The sequence below is a fragment of the Triticum aestivum genome, chromosome 5D (genome assembly GCF_018294505.1).
Source record: "Triticum aestivum cultivar Chinese Spring chromosome 5D, IWGSC CS RefSeq v2.1, whole genome shotgun sequence".
NCBI classification, from domain to species: domain Eukaryota; kingdom Viridiplantae; phylum Streptophyta; class Magnoliopsida; order Poales; family Poaceae; genus Triticum; species Triticum aestivum.
Window position 1 is genome coordinate 428,316,822 of NC_057808.1, and position 13,466 is coordinate 428,330,287.

Here is a 13,466-nt window from a genome sequence, read left to right on the forward strand (position 1 = left end):
GATAACTAAAATTATAAGAAACTGAAAAAACATCGATCATCGTCTAACAATTTGACATTAATCTAATTCATCTAGCTAAAAATAATTCTAAAATTTCTAACATTTATATATATATATAACTAACATTTCTAATATTTCTATAACCAAAAACAGAAAAATTGCTAATATTTCTATAACTAAAATTATAAGAAACTAAAAACTACCATTTCTATAACATTTCTAACATTTCTATAACAATTTGAAATTAATCGAATTCATCTAGATAAAACTAACATTTCTAACATTTCTATATACTATTTGACATTAATCTAATTAATTAATTAATTCATCTAAAACATTTGTATAAAAAACAGAAAAAACAGAATCGTGTGTGCGTTTCTGTGTGCCTGTGTGCGTGTGTGTGTGTGTGCGCGCGCGCGCGTGCGCGTGTGCACCCTACGGCGCCGGCGGCGCGGTGGCTTCGATTGGAGGGAGGAGAGGGGCTCACAGCGCGGGCGACGGCGACGGTGACGGCGAGGCAGAGGGGACCGCGACGGACGGCGACGAGGACGGCGACTGGGGCGGCGGCGACGGCGACGGACGGCGACGGCGACGGCGATGGGGGCAGCGACGAGGGGCGGCGGCGACGGGGCAGAGGAGAAGAAGCAGAGGGAGAACGAACTGCCGAATTTTTTTGAAGTGTTTTCTTATATAGAACCCACCTTTAGTACTGGTTGGAGCCACCAACCGGTACTAAAGGTTTGTTTTGGCCAGGCGAAGCGGCGGGAAGCGCACACCTTTAGTACCGGGTGGTGGCACCAACCGGTACTAAAGACCCCCCCTTTAGTACCGGTTGGAGCCACGACCCGGTACTAAAGGGGTGCGGTGGCGCAGGTGCGGTGCGGGCAAGTTTAGTCCTACCTCGCTAGCCGAAGGGCGCCCGCACCTGCTTATAAGCGCCGCTGCGGCAGCTGTCTCGAGCTCCTCTCTATTGCAGGCCTTGTGGGCCTGCCTGTTCTATGCTGCCCTATGGGCCTATTGGGCCTTTGCGGGCCTGCATCCTGGCCCAACAACAGGTCGGGTTTCTAGTCGTATGCAGGCCGCTGTGGCGCAGTAGGCGGGCTTTTTTTATTTTCTTATTTTTTGCTTTATTTATTTTTGTTTTATTTATTTTTGAGTTGTTTTTTGTTGTATTTAGAGTTTCTTTGTGAATATTTTTGCTTTAGGTACAAAAAATTACAAACTTTCTATTAGTGCCGGTAGTTTACAAATTTGAATAGTTTACATTTTGAATTATTTGAAATTTGTGTGAATCACTAGTTTGTGAATAACTTAACTTTGAAAATAGATTTTCAGTGATTCTTTTTTCTTATGTTTAATATTAGTGTGTTTTATCATTATATTCAATTTGGTAATGCTTAGGTTATTTAAAAAATGAAATGCCTTTGTAACGGATGAGTTTTCGTTCGAAACCCTGATACTTCGAAAGAGATTGTCCATTTTATACAAGAAGTGCATCCAGTTTTTGCGGTAACCTTCTCTACTTTTTTGCACATGCTATGTGGGTGAAATTTTGATACCATGCCAACTTTCAACCTTTTCTGAGTTCATTTGAAATGCTTTTCAATTTCAGGGTCATTTAGCTGAAAAAAATTAGTAAATGCATGAAAGAATTTGTTTGCACATAAAATTTCTTCGCGTTTCAAATGCCAAAACACATAACTACCCTAACTATTACAGAGATTCCTTCCTGGGTGTGAAACACAGAAGAAAGTGATGATAGTGAAGCCGATCACATCCCAGATCTTTGGGTGTGAAACTTTTTCTTCGTGTATGTCCCTTTGCGTCGTAGCCATGAAAAATCTTCATCATTTAACTGGATGCTCGGGTCAATATTCACTGTGAATGGAGCAATTTCATCAAACTTTTCATAATCTTCTGACATGTCTGTCTTGTCATCCACTCCCACGATGTTTCTCTTCCCAGAAAGAACTATGTGGCGCTTTGCCTCATTGTATGATGCATTCGCTTCCTTATCTTTTCTTTTTCTCGGCTTGGTAGACATATCCTTCACATAGAAAACCTGTGCCACATCATTAGCTAGGACGAATGGTTCGTCTGCATACGCAAGATTGTTGAGATCCACTGTTGTCATTCCATACTGCGGGTCTTCCGTTACCCCATATCGTGTCATATTGACCCATTTCACCGAAACAAAGGGACCTTGAAACCACGTCCATAGTCAAGTTCCCATATCTCCTCTATGTAACCATAATATGTTTCCTTTCCCGTCTTGGTTGTTGCATCAAAGCGGGCACCACTGTTTTGGTTGGTGCTCTTCTTATCTTGGGCAATCGTGTAAAATGTATTACCATTTATCTCGTACCCTTTGAAAGTCATTATATTCGAAGATGGTAACTGGGACAGCGAGTACAGGTCATCTTCAATAGAGGCGAAATGCATGGTACGTGTCTGTAACCAGCCGGCGAAACTCCTGGTTTGTTCACGTGTAATCCAGTCATCAGACCGCTCCGGGTGTTTGGAGCGTAGAAAATTCTTGTGTTCGTCCATATACGGAGCCACCAAGGCGGAATTCTGTATAACTGTGTAGTGTGCTTCAGTGAGAGAATGTCCGTCCATACATATTTTTTGATTCCCTCCTAGCGTGCCTTTTCCATCCAGTCTGCCCTTATGCCGCGATTCAGGAACACCAATCGGCTTAAGGTCAGAATAAAGTCAATACAAAACTCAATGACCTCCTCATTTTCATGGCCCTTGGAGATGCTTCCTTCTGGCCTAGCACGGTTATGAACATATTTCTTTAAGACTCCCATGAACCTCTCAAAGGGGAACATATTGTGTAGAAATACAGGACCCAAAACGTTAATCTCTTCGCATAGGTGAACTAGGACGTGCGTCATGATGTTGAAGAAGGATGGTGGGAACACCAACTCGAAACTGACAAGACATTGCACCAAATCATTCTCTAACCTTGGTATGATTTCTGGATCGATTACCTTCTGAGAGATTGCATTGAGGAATGCACATAGCTTCACAATGGCTAATCGAACGTTATCCGGTAGAAGCCCCCTCAATGCAACCGGAAGCAGTTGCGTCATAATCACGTGGCAGTCATGAGACTTTAGGTTCTGGAACTTTTTCTCTGCCATGTTTATTATTCCCTTTATATTCGACGAGAAGCCAGACGGTACCTTAATACTGAGCAGGCATTCAAAGAAGATTTCCTTCTCTTCTTTGGTAAGAGCATAGCTGGCATGACCCTGATGTATGCCGTCTTTTCCATGCATACGTTACTGGTCCTCCCGTGCCTCAGGTGTATATTTTGTCTTCCCATACACGCCCAAGAAGCCAAGCTGGGTCACGCAAAGATTCTTCGTCGCGTGCATCACGTTGATTGCAGAGCGGACCTCTAGATCTTTCCAATAGGGCAGGTCCCAAAATATAGATTTCTTCTTCCACATGGGTGCGCGTCCGTCAGCGTCATTCGGAACAGGTTGTCCGCCAGGACCCTTTCCAAAGACTACCTTCAAATCCTTGACCATATCATGTACATCAGCACTAGTACGGTGGCGAGGCTTCGTCCGGTGATCCGCCTCACCTTTGAAATGCTTGTCTTTCTTTCTTACGGGATGCCTGCTCGGAAGAAATCGACGATGTCCCAGGTACACATTCTTCCTACAATTGTCCAAATATATAATGTCGGTATCATCCAAACAGTGCGTGCATGCGCGGTATCCCTTGTTTGTCTGTCCTGAAAGGTTACTGAGAGCAGGCCAATCATTGATGGTCACGAACAGCAAGGCCTTTAGGTCAAATTCTTCCCCCATGTGCTCATCCCACGCACGTACACCTGTTCCATTCCACAGCTGTAAGAGTTCTTCAACTAATGGCCTTAGGTACACATCAATGTCGTTGCCGGGTTGCTTAGGGCCTTGGATGAGCACTGGCATCATAATGAACTTCCGCTTCATGCACAACCAAGGAGGAAGGTTATACAAACATAGAGTCACAGGCCAGGTGCTATGGTTGCTGCTCTGCTCCCCAAAAGAATTAATGCCATCTGCGCTTAGACCAAACCATACGTTCCTTGCGTCATCTGCAAATTCCTTCCCGTACTTTCTCTCAATTTTTCTCCACTGCGACCCGTCAGCGGGTACTCTCAACTTTCCGTCTTTCTTACGGTCTTCTCTGTGCCATCGCATCGCCTTGGCATGCTCTTTGTTTTGGAACAAACGTTTCAACCGTGGTATTATAGGAGCATACCACATCACCTTGGCAGGAATCTTCTTCCTGGGGCGCTCGCCCTCGACATCACCAGGGTCATCGCGCCTGATCTTATAGCGCAATGCACCGCATACCGGGCAAGCGTTCAAATCCTCGTACTCACCGCGGTAGAGGATGCAGTCATTAGGGCATGCATGTATCTTCTGCACCTCTAACCCTAGAGGGCAGACAGCCTTCTTTGCTTCGTACGTACTCTCGGGCAATTCGTTGTCCTTTGGAACCATATTCTTTATCATTACCAGCAACTTTCCAAATCCCTTGTCAGATACACCATTCTCTGCCTTCCATTGCAGCAATTCCAGTGTGGTGCCCAACTTTTTCTTGTCAGCTTCGCAATTCGGGTACAACAATTTCTTGTGATCCTCTAACATGCGCTGCAGCTTCTTCTTCTCCAAATCACTTGCGCAGTTTCTCTTTGCATCGGCAATGGCCCGACCTAGATCATCAGCGGGCTCATCTGATGCCTCTTCTTCAGCTTCTTCCCGCATTGCCAGCTAAGCTTCCTCCCCCATTGTTGTATCATCGTATTCAGGGAACCCATGGCCAGGATAGCTGTCGTCGTCCTCTTCTTCTTCATTGTCTTCCATCATAACCCCTCTTTCTCCGTGGTTGGTCCAAACATTATAGTGGGGCATGAAACCGGACTTAAACAGGTGGACGTGAATGGTTCTTGACGTAGAGTAATTGTGATCATTCTTACAGACTAAACATGGACAAGGCTTAAAACCATCCGCCTGCTTGTTTGCCTCAGCCACAAGCAGAAAAGTTTGCACGCCATTAATGAACTCGGGAGAGCATCGGTCATCGTACATCCATTGTCGGCTCATCTTCATTACACAACACCGAATAGACCAAATTAATACAAGTTCATACATAAAGTTCATACAAGACTTAAATTCAACAAACAAATAACTCTCTAACTAAAGAATTTAAATGCAACAACAAATGCGATCAAGATCGCAACTAAGGTAACAATTGATCCAACAACATAATGATACCAAGCCTCACTATCAATGGAATATTTTCTAATCTTTCTAATCTTCAAGCGCATTTTCTCCATCTTGATCTTGTGATCATCGACGACATCGGCAACATGCAACTCCAATTCCATCTTCTCCCCCTCAATTCTTTTCAATTTTTCTTTCAAATACTCATTTTGTCTTTCAACTAAATTTAACCTCTCGACAATAGGGTCGGTTGGAATTTCTGGTTCACAAACCTCCTAGACAAAAATATCTATGTCAACTTGATGGGCATAATTTGTCATAAACACGAAATGCAAGAACTAGTTTTAAAAGAGAATATACCACATCCGAATCATAACAAGGACGAGGGCTGACGGGGACGGATATCAAAACCATGGCACTATGTATAACAAACAACGTACGGGTAAGATAATTATACGAGTAACTATATATCCAAATCACACAAACATCAATTTGGTAATGTAAAACATTCATGAACAAGAGGCTCACCACAAGGTGGTGCCGGCGACGGAACGGTGCGGACGATCGACTGTGGTTACGACGGAGATTTAGAAGGCACTAAGTAAACCACACCTACATATGCAAACTAAGTGTTAGTTTTGACCACAAATTGCATATAAATCAAATATTAGCACATATATTTTCTACCAAATTACTAAACTCATAAATTAATCACTATACAAAGCATTGCAAGAGCTAATCTAGCAATGAGAGATGAAAGGACAAAGTTGCTAACCTTTGTGATCATTTGAATGGATGGGGGCCTTCAAATCTTGACAAATTTTGGGCAAAATGTGTGATGAGCTCGAGAGGAAGAGGGGAAGAACGGAGAGGAGAGGGGAAAGGGGAAGAACAGAGCGAGCTCGGGTGGACGAAGGGTTTATGTAGGACGACCTTTAGCACCGGTTCGTGCCATGAGCCGGTACTAAAGGTGCTGGAGGGGCCCCGGACTGACAACATCCTGCCACCACTCACTTTAGTACCGGTCCGTGGCACGAACCGGTGCTGAAGGTCGGCCACGAACCGGTACTAATGAAAGCGGCTGGCTAGCCGTTGGAACCGGCACTAATGCACACATTAGTGCCGGCTCAAAAGCAAACCGGCACTAATGTGCTTGACATTTGACCCTTTTTCTACTAGTGAAGGCACATCTCCTTGCATTCGTGACCTTGGCTTGACCAGGCGATCTTGCGGTCTAGCCTCCACTAGGTGCTCTTTTGGCCTCCGTCGACCACTCACACAGGTGTCAGTTGATGGAATTTCCGTGGACAAATTCTTTTTTTTTGGAAAAATGTATCCCCATGTTTTGCATTGTTTACTCTCCTTCCATTTGCAGAGATGGATGGTTTAACATGCATGGGCTCCAAGAAGTATGAGAGCACAATTTCCTTCTTCGGGAGAAATCCAACCGAACATGTAGTAATAAGCAATGCTAGAGAGGTTAGCATTCAAAAGGGTAAGCCTCCCTAGAGAAAGTAAATTACCAATCCAGGATTCGCAACTCTTAATATACTTAGGGGGCCGTTTGGAAACTCTCCGCTCCTAACTCCGCTGCGGGAGCAGAGCGACATCTAGTGTAATTTGGGCGAGCAGCCAAATGGGCGCTCCGCCCGCTCCGCTCCCTGGCGAAGGAGCGGAGTATTACCAAACACGGCGCTAGACTCCAGAAAATCCTAGTCCATTCCTCTAAGGCAGGAGAAACTAATTGGCATCCCCAAATACTTCATAGGAAAATGCCCAATTTGGCAGTTGAAGATATCAGCATATGTGTTAAGGATTCACACTAAGTATTGACTAATAATCTAACAACACATAGGGATGACATATTTAGCAGTAAGTTGGTGTTCTCACAAATAACAAGACGATAATGCATAACCAAGTCTGTTTAATAAATTACTAAAGATGATAAAAGTCGTTTCCGCGATAACTGCACGGGACAATGTACGATGGTAACAAGGAAATAAACAGTGCACATTATTGTATATAGTCTGCAATAATGGCAAGAAGTTCCCATAATCCCAGATTGTAGACGACGCATCAAGCAGCTAAAACGACGTTAGCATGGACGCCAGATTTGATCTTGTCGATGGCTTGACAGAGCAGATTCCCCACATTCTCGGCAACAGCTTTGAAGAGATGCTCCGGTGGCTGGCCGCTCAGCAGTGTCTGGTACATGATCGAGACGAGCGATCCGGAGTTGCTCCTGTGACTGGCGGAGGAGCTGGAGGAGCACATGGCAGATGTTGGAGGCGCTCCTGGCTCGGCGTTGCCATCAGGGAGCACGACCACCCCAGACGGCAGGAGGGAGAAGGAGGTGTTGGTACCGTTGATGACATCCTGAATGGTTTGGTCATCAATTTGAGCATACGCCAACACCATGCATGAGGCGTCGATGCATGACTCTTGCAGGATCAGCTTGCCGTATGCTCCGTTGGAAGCCTGTGAGAATTGGATGAAATTTTTTGAGGACCATTAGAGGTTTGGGACACAACACAAGAGCACAACTTTCTAGCTATCAATCTTTACAATATTTCGATGCTATAGCAACAACAAAATATTAGTATGAAACTAGCAGAGTAGCCAACCGAACTTACAATGGTGCGCAGGAGAGAGACGGAGTTGCCGTCGAGTTGTCCAGTGCCAAAACAGCCCTCCTGGCGAATGGTGGAGGTACGGTTGGCGCCGATGTCCCACTCGGTTCGGCGATCTCCATCACAGAGGTAGTTGAACACTTGCTGCGCCGGTGTCCCGGGGAGCCATACCGTCGTCGTAGCTCTCAGCACGGTAGCACCTGTACCCACGGGGAAGGTCACCACGCGCACATCCACCTCAAACCTCTCGGCGCCAACGCCACAGCTGCCACGCCGCTCATCGACGCTTGTCCATGGCTGGGTCCCCGGGCCACAGATCGCTTCGTAGAACTTCAGTGTCATCCGATGTGCTACCTCCAGGACGCTCTTCCTCCCCTCGGGCGTTATAGGAGCTGCTCCACCTTTAGGATCCGTAGATTACATAACCGTTTAGAACTTCGATTCTTATGCTAATGTTTTATTTATTCTCTGCTACAATGTTGTGAGATGAGTCACTCACCAGATCTGGTGTTGAGGGTGAGAACGGGGTTGGTATGCAGGGAGGCAATGTAATCGCATCGCCTCTGGAGGGATGCAATCCAGCGGCACGCACCGAGTGCCCAGCCGGAGCGGAAGAGTGGATGGTGCAGCGGTGGTACAGTGGCCTCATCATGCACCATATTCACGATCCATGTGACCTATAAAATCAATGGGCAATCAAGTTGCATGTGATCCATATTACAGCATAATGATATGAACTACTTGTAGTTCGATGCAACTTTGGTGACAGTGCAAAGAATGACAACTATGCTGTGGCTATGTATGTAGCAAAATGAAGGCAGTACCATTAGTTTTACAAGACAACATTATACTCCTTTTCACTCTTGACGGGGTTTTATGTGCTTTACACTAGTACCATAATTAATTTGCTAGCCATGTTATTCGATGTTAAAACGACGCACATTGCTAAATTTTGTATGGCGATAGAGTACCTGGCAATGGCCATTGTTCAACTCCTGGATATGGCAACCACTCGGCTGAAGCCTGCAGGCCGTGTATGTTGAAGGCGCGCCGTCATTGAGGCCCGCCGCCTGGTCACGAATTCCATCAACAGACACATCCACCACAGCCCATATGTTCTCCGCGATCTTCTGGCAACGCCTAATGAAGTTGATCTTGCGAACCGGCACCCGCGGCGACAACACCCTCAGCTCTGCACTCATCTGCATGTGAACTATACATTTAACATGGTACATGACGTATTGAAATTTGAAGCAGCCAGTAGCGCGTTGCTTTGCTTCTCACCAGTTGAACCAGCCCATCTCCGGAATCACCGGGAGTGATGATCTTGCTGGTGGTGGCACTTGCCACGATGCCCGGGAACGTCTGAGACCACCAGTCCTGCAAAAGACCCAACACACACACACACACACACACAAAATCCTGTATGACTATTTCTCAAACACAATATAAGCTTTACTAAAATTGGATGGAGGCCGGAGACAGGGCTGTACCGCGTTCATGAGGATGCCGACGAGGTCGGTGGCGGTGCACGATATGATGCCAGTCTTCCTAGTGGCCTCCGCACAAAATTCCATCTCGTGGCGCTCATTCGGGAACATCATTTTCATGTACTCCTTGTAGTCGATCACCTCCACCTCGCCACCTTCCGCTAGCGACCACAGCGGCGCACCCAAGCCCACAAGCACCTTGAACTCTTCCATAGCACAAGCAACATGCTGAATCACCAAGGTGTCTCCACCGGTTTCAGGGTTGTCGCGGGCAACGCCCTCGTCAGGAATCATCACTGGATTTGGAGCCGTGAGCGTGAGAGGGGCATGGGTATCGACGACGGTGTGGTTGATCACTTGTAGCCTTCCACCGGAGACACTCTTAAGGAAGTCGGCGATACGCATGTGCGCGTCCTTGAGCATCACATTCTCGGCGTACAGGCGCTGCCGCTCCGGGGTATCCTCCCCTCTGCATATGAAGCAAATCTTGTTTTGCATAGCCGACATGAGTGCTTGTTTTTCAGCTTGGAGCCGGTCGTTCTCTTCCTGAAATTCCTCGGTCTCCTTCTTCTGGGCCTTGCTCTGCATTCATTAGTTTCAGGTACGCATCATTTCACGTAGCACTATATATACGGTTACAGATCGAGCCAGTGAATAAACCTAACTAGTACGTGCCATGAAAGAAAAGCCGATTCGTAGAGTTATAGCCTAATAATGGTGTATGTCTACGAAAGCATACATACATACATACAAACTGTTTGCTGTAGAAAACAATATATTGTTATATAAACGGGGGAGATAATAGGTGGACGAGAAAGACATACTTCATTAAATATTGTACCATACAAACTGTTTTTTTATGCACCATTAATTTGCATATAAAAAAAGCATTTGATGATTGATTGGTGAAATGAAAAAACCATTCTCAATTTGATGGACCATAATTTATATAAATACTGTACCAAAAGTTCCTTCTTACGAGACTTCTCTTAGTATTTTGAGAGTACACATATCATTGGCCAAAAAACATGCTAGATATTCCAACAACAATAACAATTATCAATGATTTTTTATTAAGAAGAAAAAATCACTAATACATTTTTTTTATGTTTTCCACATTCTGAAGTGTAATTTTGTATAGTTTTAATGTCACACAAAAACAGTCTGCCTCCCCGATAGCTTGCTATCCAAAATTTTGTTTGGTGCATGAATGTAATATATTCGAATATAACTATATGTTCTAATATTGATATAATATCACATAAGAGTACAATAGGTTGCCTCCCAAAAAAGTAAAACATCTGGTCATATATCGAGTGGACCCTCTTTTAATTAGCAAAGTACTATGACCGACAGCTTTTCATACTTGTATCTAAACATTATACCTTAGATCTTTATAACATCTAAATGTCATCTAAATATTGATTCACCCATGTAAGAAGACTCGAGACTATGTTTGTGATATGTTTGGTGTCACAGAACAAATAGATGCAAAGGCACTAATAATGAAAGAATGATTTCCTACGACGGCAACATGACAACAATGTGGTAAATAATGGCAAACTAGTCCAAAATACAAAAATAATATGATGCCATACATCGATCATGTTATTATTGTTGTCCTAAAGTGATTGTTGTTACTTTGCTTTGCTAAAGGTTGAGGGGCCATGCCAGCTGTGTTGGCGTTCCTGTACATGTGTTTGTCTCGACTGCAATCAATTTTCACAACTACAACCCGAGCTCATAGTTGTACACCTAGGTAATTTATTTTAGTACTAAACAAAATCTGTCATGTAATACCTTCGCTTTAGTGGATATATATTTTTCCAAGGTTTTTCCACCTTTGCATCCACGGACATCATACCCCTAACACAATACTAAACCTTGATTTGTGTTTCTAGACAATATTGTTTGTGTACCAGAGGATGCTCAAATTTTGTCTCACTTTGTTAGAATGTGATTTGTTATATAATAATGATCATAAATACATCTAAAGAAATAAAGTAAATTACTTGTATTCTCCAAAATGTATATTTATCTCATGCCAAAAATAAAAAAATAGAAATCATAATCCTATATGATTCTCTGCGTTGTTAATAGATCTCCTAACATAACATATCTACTTCTTATTCCTATATAATTCTTTGTGCTCATAATAGATCTCCTAACATAGAATGAGTACTTTTATTACTAATTAAATGTTTACAACAGAAAAATGGAAACAAAAATATATGATTATCTAAATTAAATAAATATTAGTGAGAATTTTCCTAAATCAAAGGACATGGCATGGTTAATTTATTTCATTGTGTTTTATTCGTCTTTCATAATTAGATTATATGTTGTATAATTTTTTATAGTACTATTTGAAAATTATTTCAGGTCCTGGTGTTACGAGTAAATATACACTACTACAAAAATCCTCATCGGTCATCGCAGACGACTCGTAAGAACTCCATCGTAGACGATGACTAGTAATAGTTGGCAGTGACAACCGTTTGCTAATAACCTTGGCAATGCAGACAGTTATTGACAGACTACCCTACAGTTACCTCTTTCATAGACGTGGTTTATGGCAGGCCATCTGGCATGTCTGGTATAACTATTTCAGTTACTCCCTATGTAAACTAATATAAAAGCGTTTAAATAACTAAAGTAGTAATCTAAACGCTCTTATATTAGTTTACGGAGGGAGTACAAAATACTCTCTTTGTAAAAAAATATAGGACTTTTTAGATCACTACTTTAGTAATCTAAGAAGTCTTGTAGTGATCTAAAAAATCTTATATTTTTTTACAGAGGGGGTTACTACTTACCCTGTAAAAGTATGACTTAAGTGTTAAAAAAAGTATGACTCGCAAATTCTATACGGACGTGAATTTGCAAAAATAAGACTAGGATGTTGCATGGATGGGTCACCCTACTAGTTCTATTTATTCAACAAATAACATTGATTAGCAGTATCTAACGGCACAGCTTTCAGAACTTCATATCGTGACCATTTGACGAAATCTCATCTAGTTCACCGTGGAAGAGAACGATGTCTACCTTCCCCGAGTTGCGTCGGTTTTGGAACCAGATCTGGACCTGTGTAGGACTCAGGCCAGTCCTCCTGCTAAGCTCCAGCCGGCGCTTCTCATCTGGATGATGGCCTTCTTTGAAAGCACTGCATGTAGCATCAATGGAAATGGATCAGTACGTGCGTACACGTCTGTCGTCTTCAAGAAGAAAGATTTGCAAATTATGAATTGTACGTACGCTTCAAGTATTTGGATCTGTTCTACGTTGTGACGGCGCCTGAAATGCCGTGTCCTCTGGTCACCATTGGCCTGTCCACCGCCGTTGCCTTGATCTGCAGCAGCTGCGTTAGTGTTGTTGCCCATGTTGGCGGCGGCTCCAGGCAGGCCATTCACCTCAGCACCAAGGTTCTGCTGGATAACCTGGTTGTCTCCGCCTGGATACCCGAGGACAAGCCAATTGTACAGATCATTGAACTGTTCCGGCCACTCTCCGTCCATGGTGATCTGTTACAGTAAACATCATGAGGACACAAACTAATCCTACCAATTATAGAAGCGAGGTATTAAAATGTACTTTATTATGAGCGCGAAGAAATATAACACATGATAGGTAAATGTTCTCAGTGAAACAATTTAAGAATTTTTATCAATGAGCAGTCAACATATTTAGAATACAGCCCCAGTTCTCACGATAGGGCAAACCAGGTGCAAAATATTTTTGTTAAAGCTGATAAATTTTTTATTAGATGATCTATCACGTAGCGATACCGTTAACTTCGGAAGATCCCCGTGAAGTCACTGTGGTAAGTGACAGAGTAAGGAGTAAGCAACTATTGCATTCTAATTTGGATCTGAATCTCATTCCGAGCGAGTAGGTACAGCGATCGGCATTTAAAGCTGGGATACTGTGCTTAAATTTGGCAATTATTAATTTATATCTAAATATAGAACTTTAGATGTGGACCACTATATATATGGGGCATAATTAATAGTGGAGTAAACATAATTCTTCTAGAAAGAAAAGACATGGCACCAGCCTGCATGACGGTCCCCTGCTCCGGTCTTCTCCGGCAACGTCACCGCCGCGCCGGCCCG

General features: G+C 43.5%; 1 protein-coding gene across 1 annotated transcript; it reads right to left on the reverse strand.

The window, feature by feature from the left end:
- Window positions 1–7,307: 7,307 nt before the first annotated feature.
- Window positions 7,308–12,869, reverse strand: LOC123125286 (homeobox-leucine zipper protein ROC6-like). Its single transcript, XM_044545802.1, has 9 exons — window positions 12,689–12,869; window positions 12,400–12,506; window positions 11,152–11,217; window positions 9,355–9,933; window positions 9,146–9,241; window positions 8,833–9,063; window positions 8,361–8,538; window positions 7,865–8,262; window positions 7,308–7,709 (listed from the first exon to the last, which is right to left on the reverse strand). The coding sequence occupies exons 1-9, from the start codon at window positions 12,867–12,869 to the stop codon at window positions 7,308–7,310; spliced, it is 2,238 nt and encodes a 745-aa protein (XP_044401737.1).
- Window positions 12,870–13,466: the final 597 nt, after the last annotated feature.

Coding starts and splice junctions, on each gene's coding strand:
- LOC123125286 (XM_044545802.1), bottom strand. CDS start 12,869: ATGGACGGAGAGTGGCCGGAACAGTTCAATGATCTGTACAATTGGCTT. Junction 9,934..11,151: donor ATATATCCACTAAAGCGAAG/GTATTACATGAC, acceptor TAATGAATGCAG/AGCAAGGCCCAGAAGAAGGA. Junction 7,710..7,864: donor TCTCTCTCCTGCGCACCATT/GTAAGTTCGGTT, acceptor CAATTCTCACAG/GCTTCCAACGGAGCATACGG.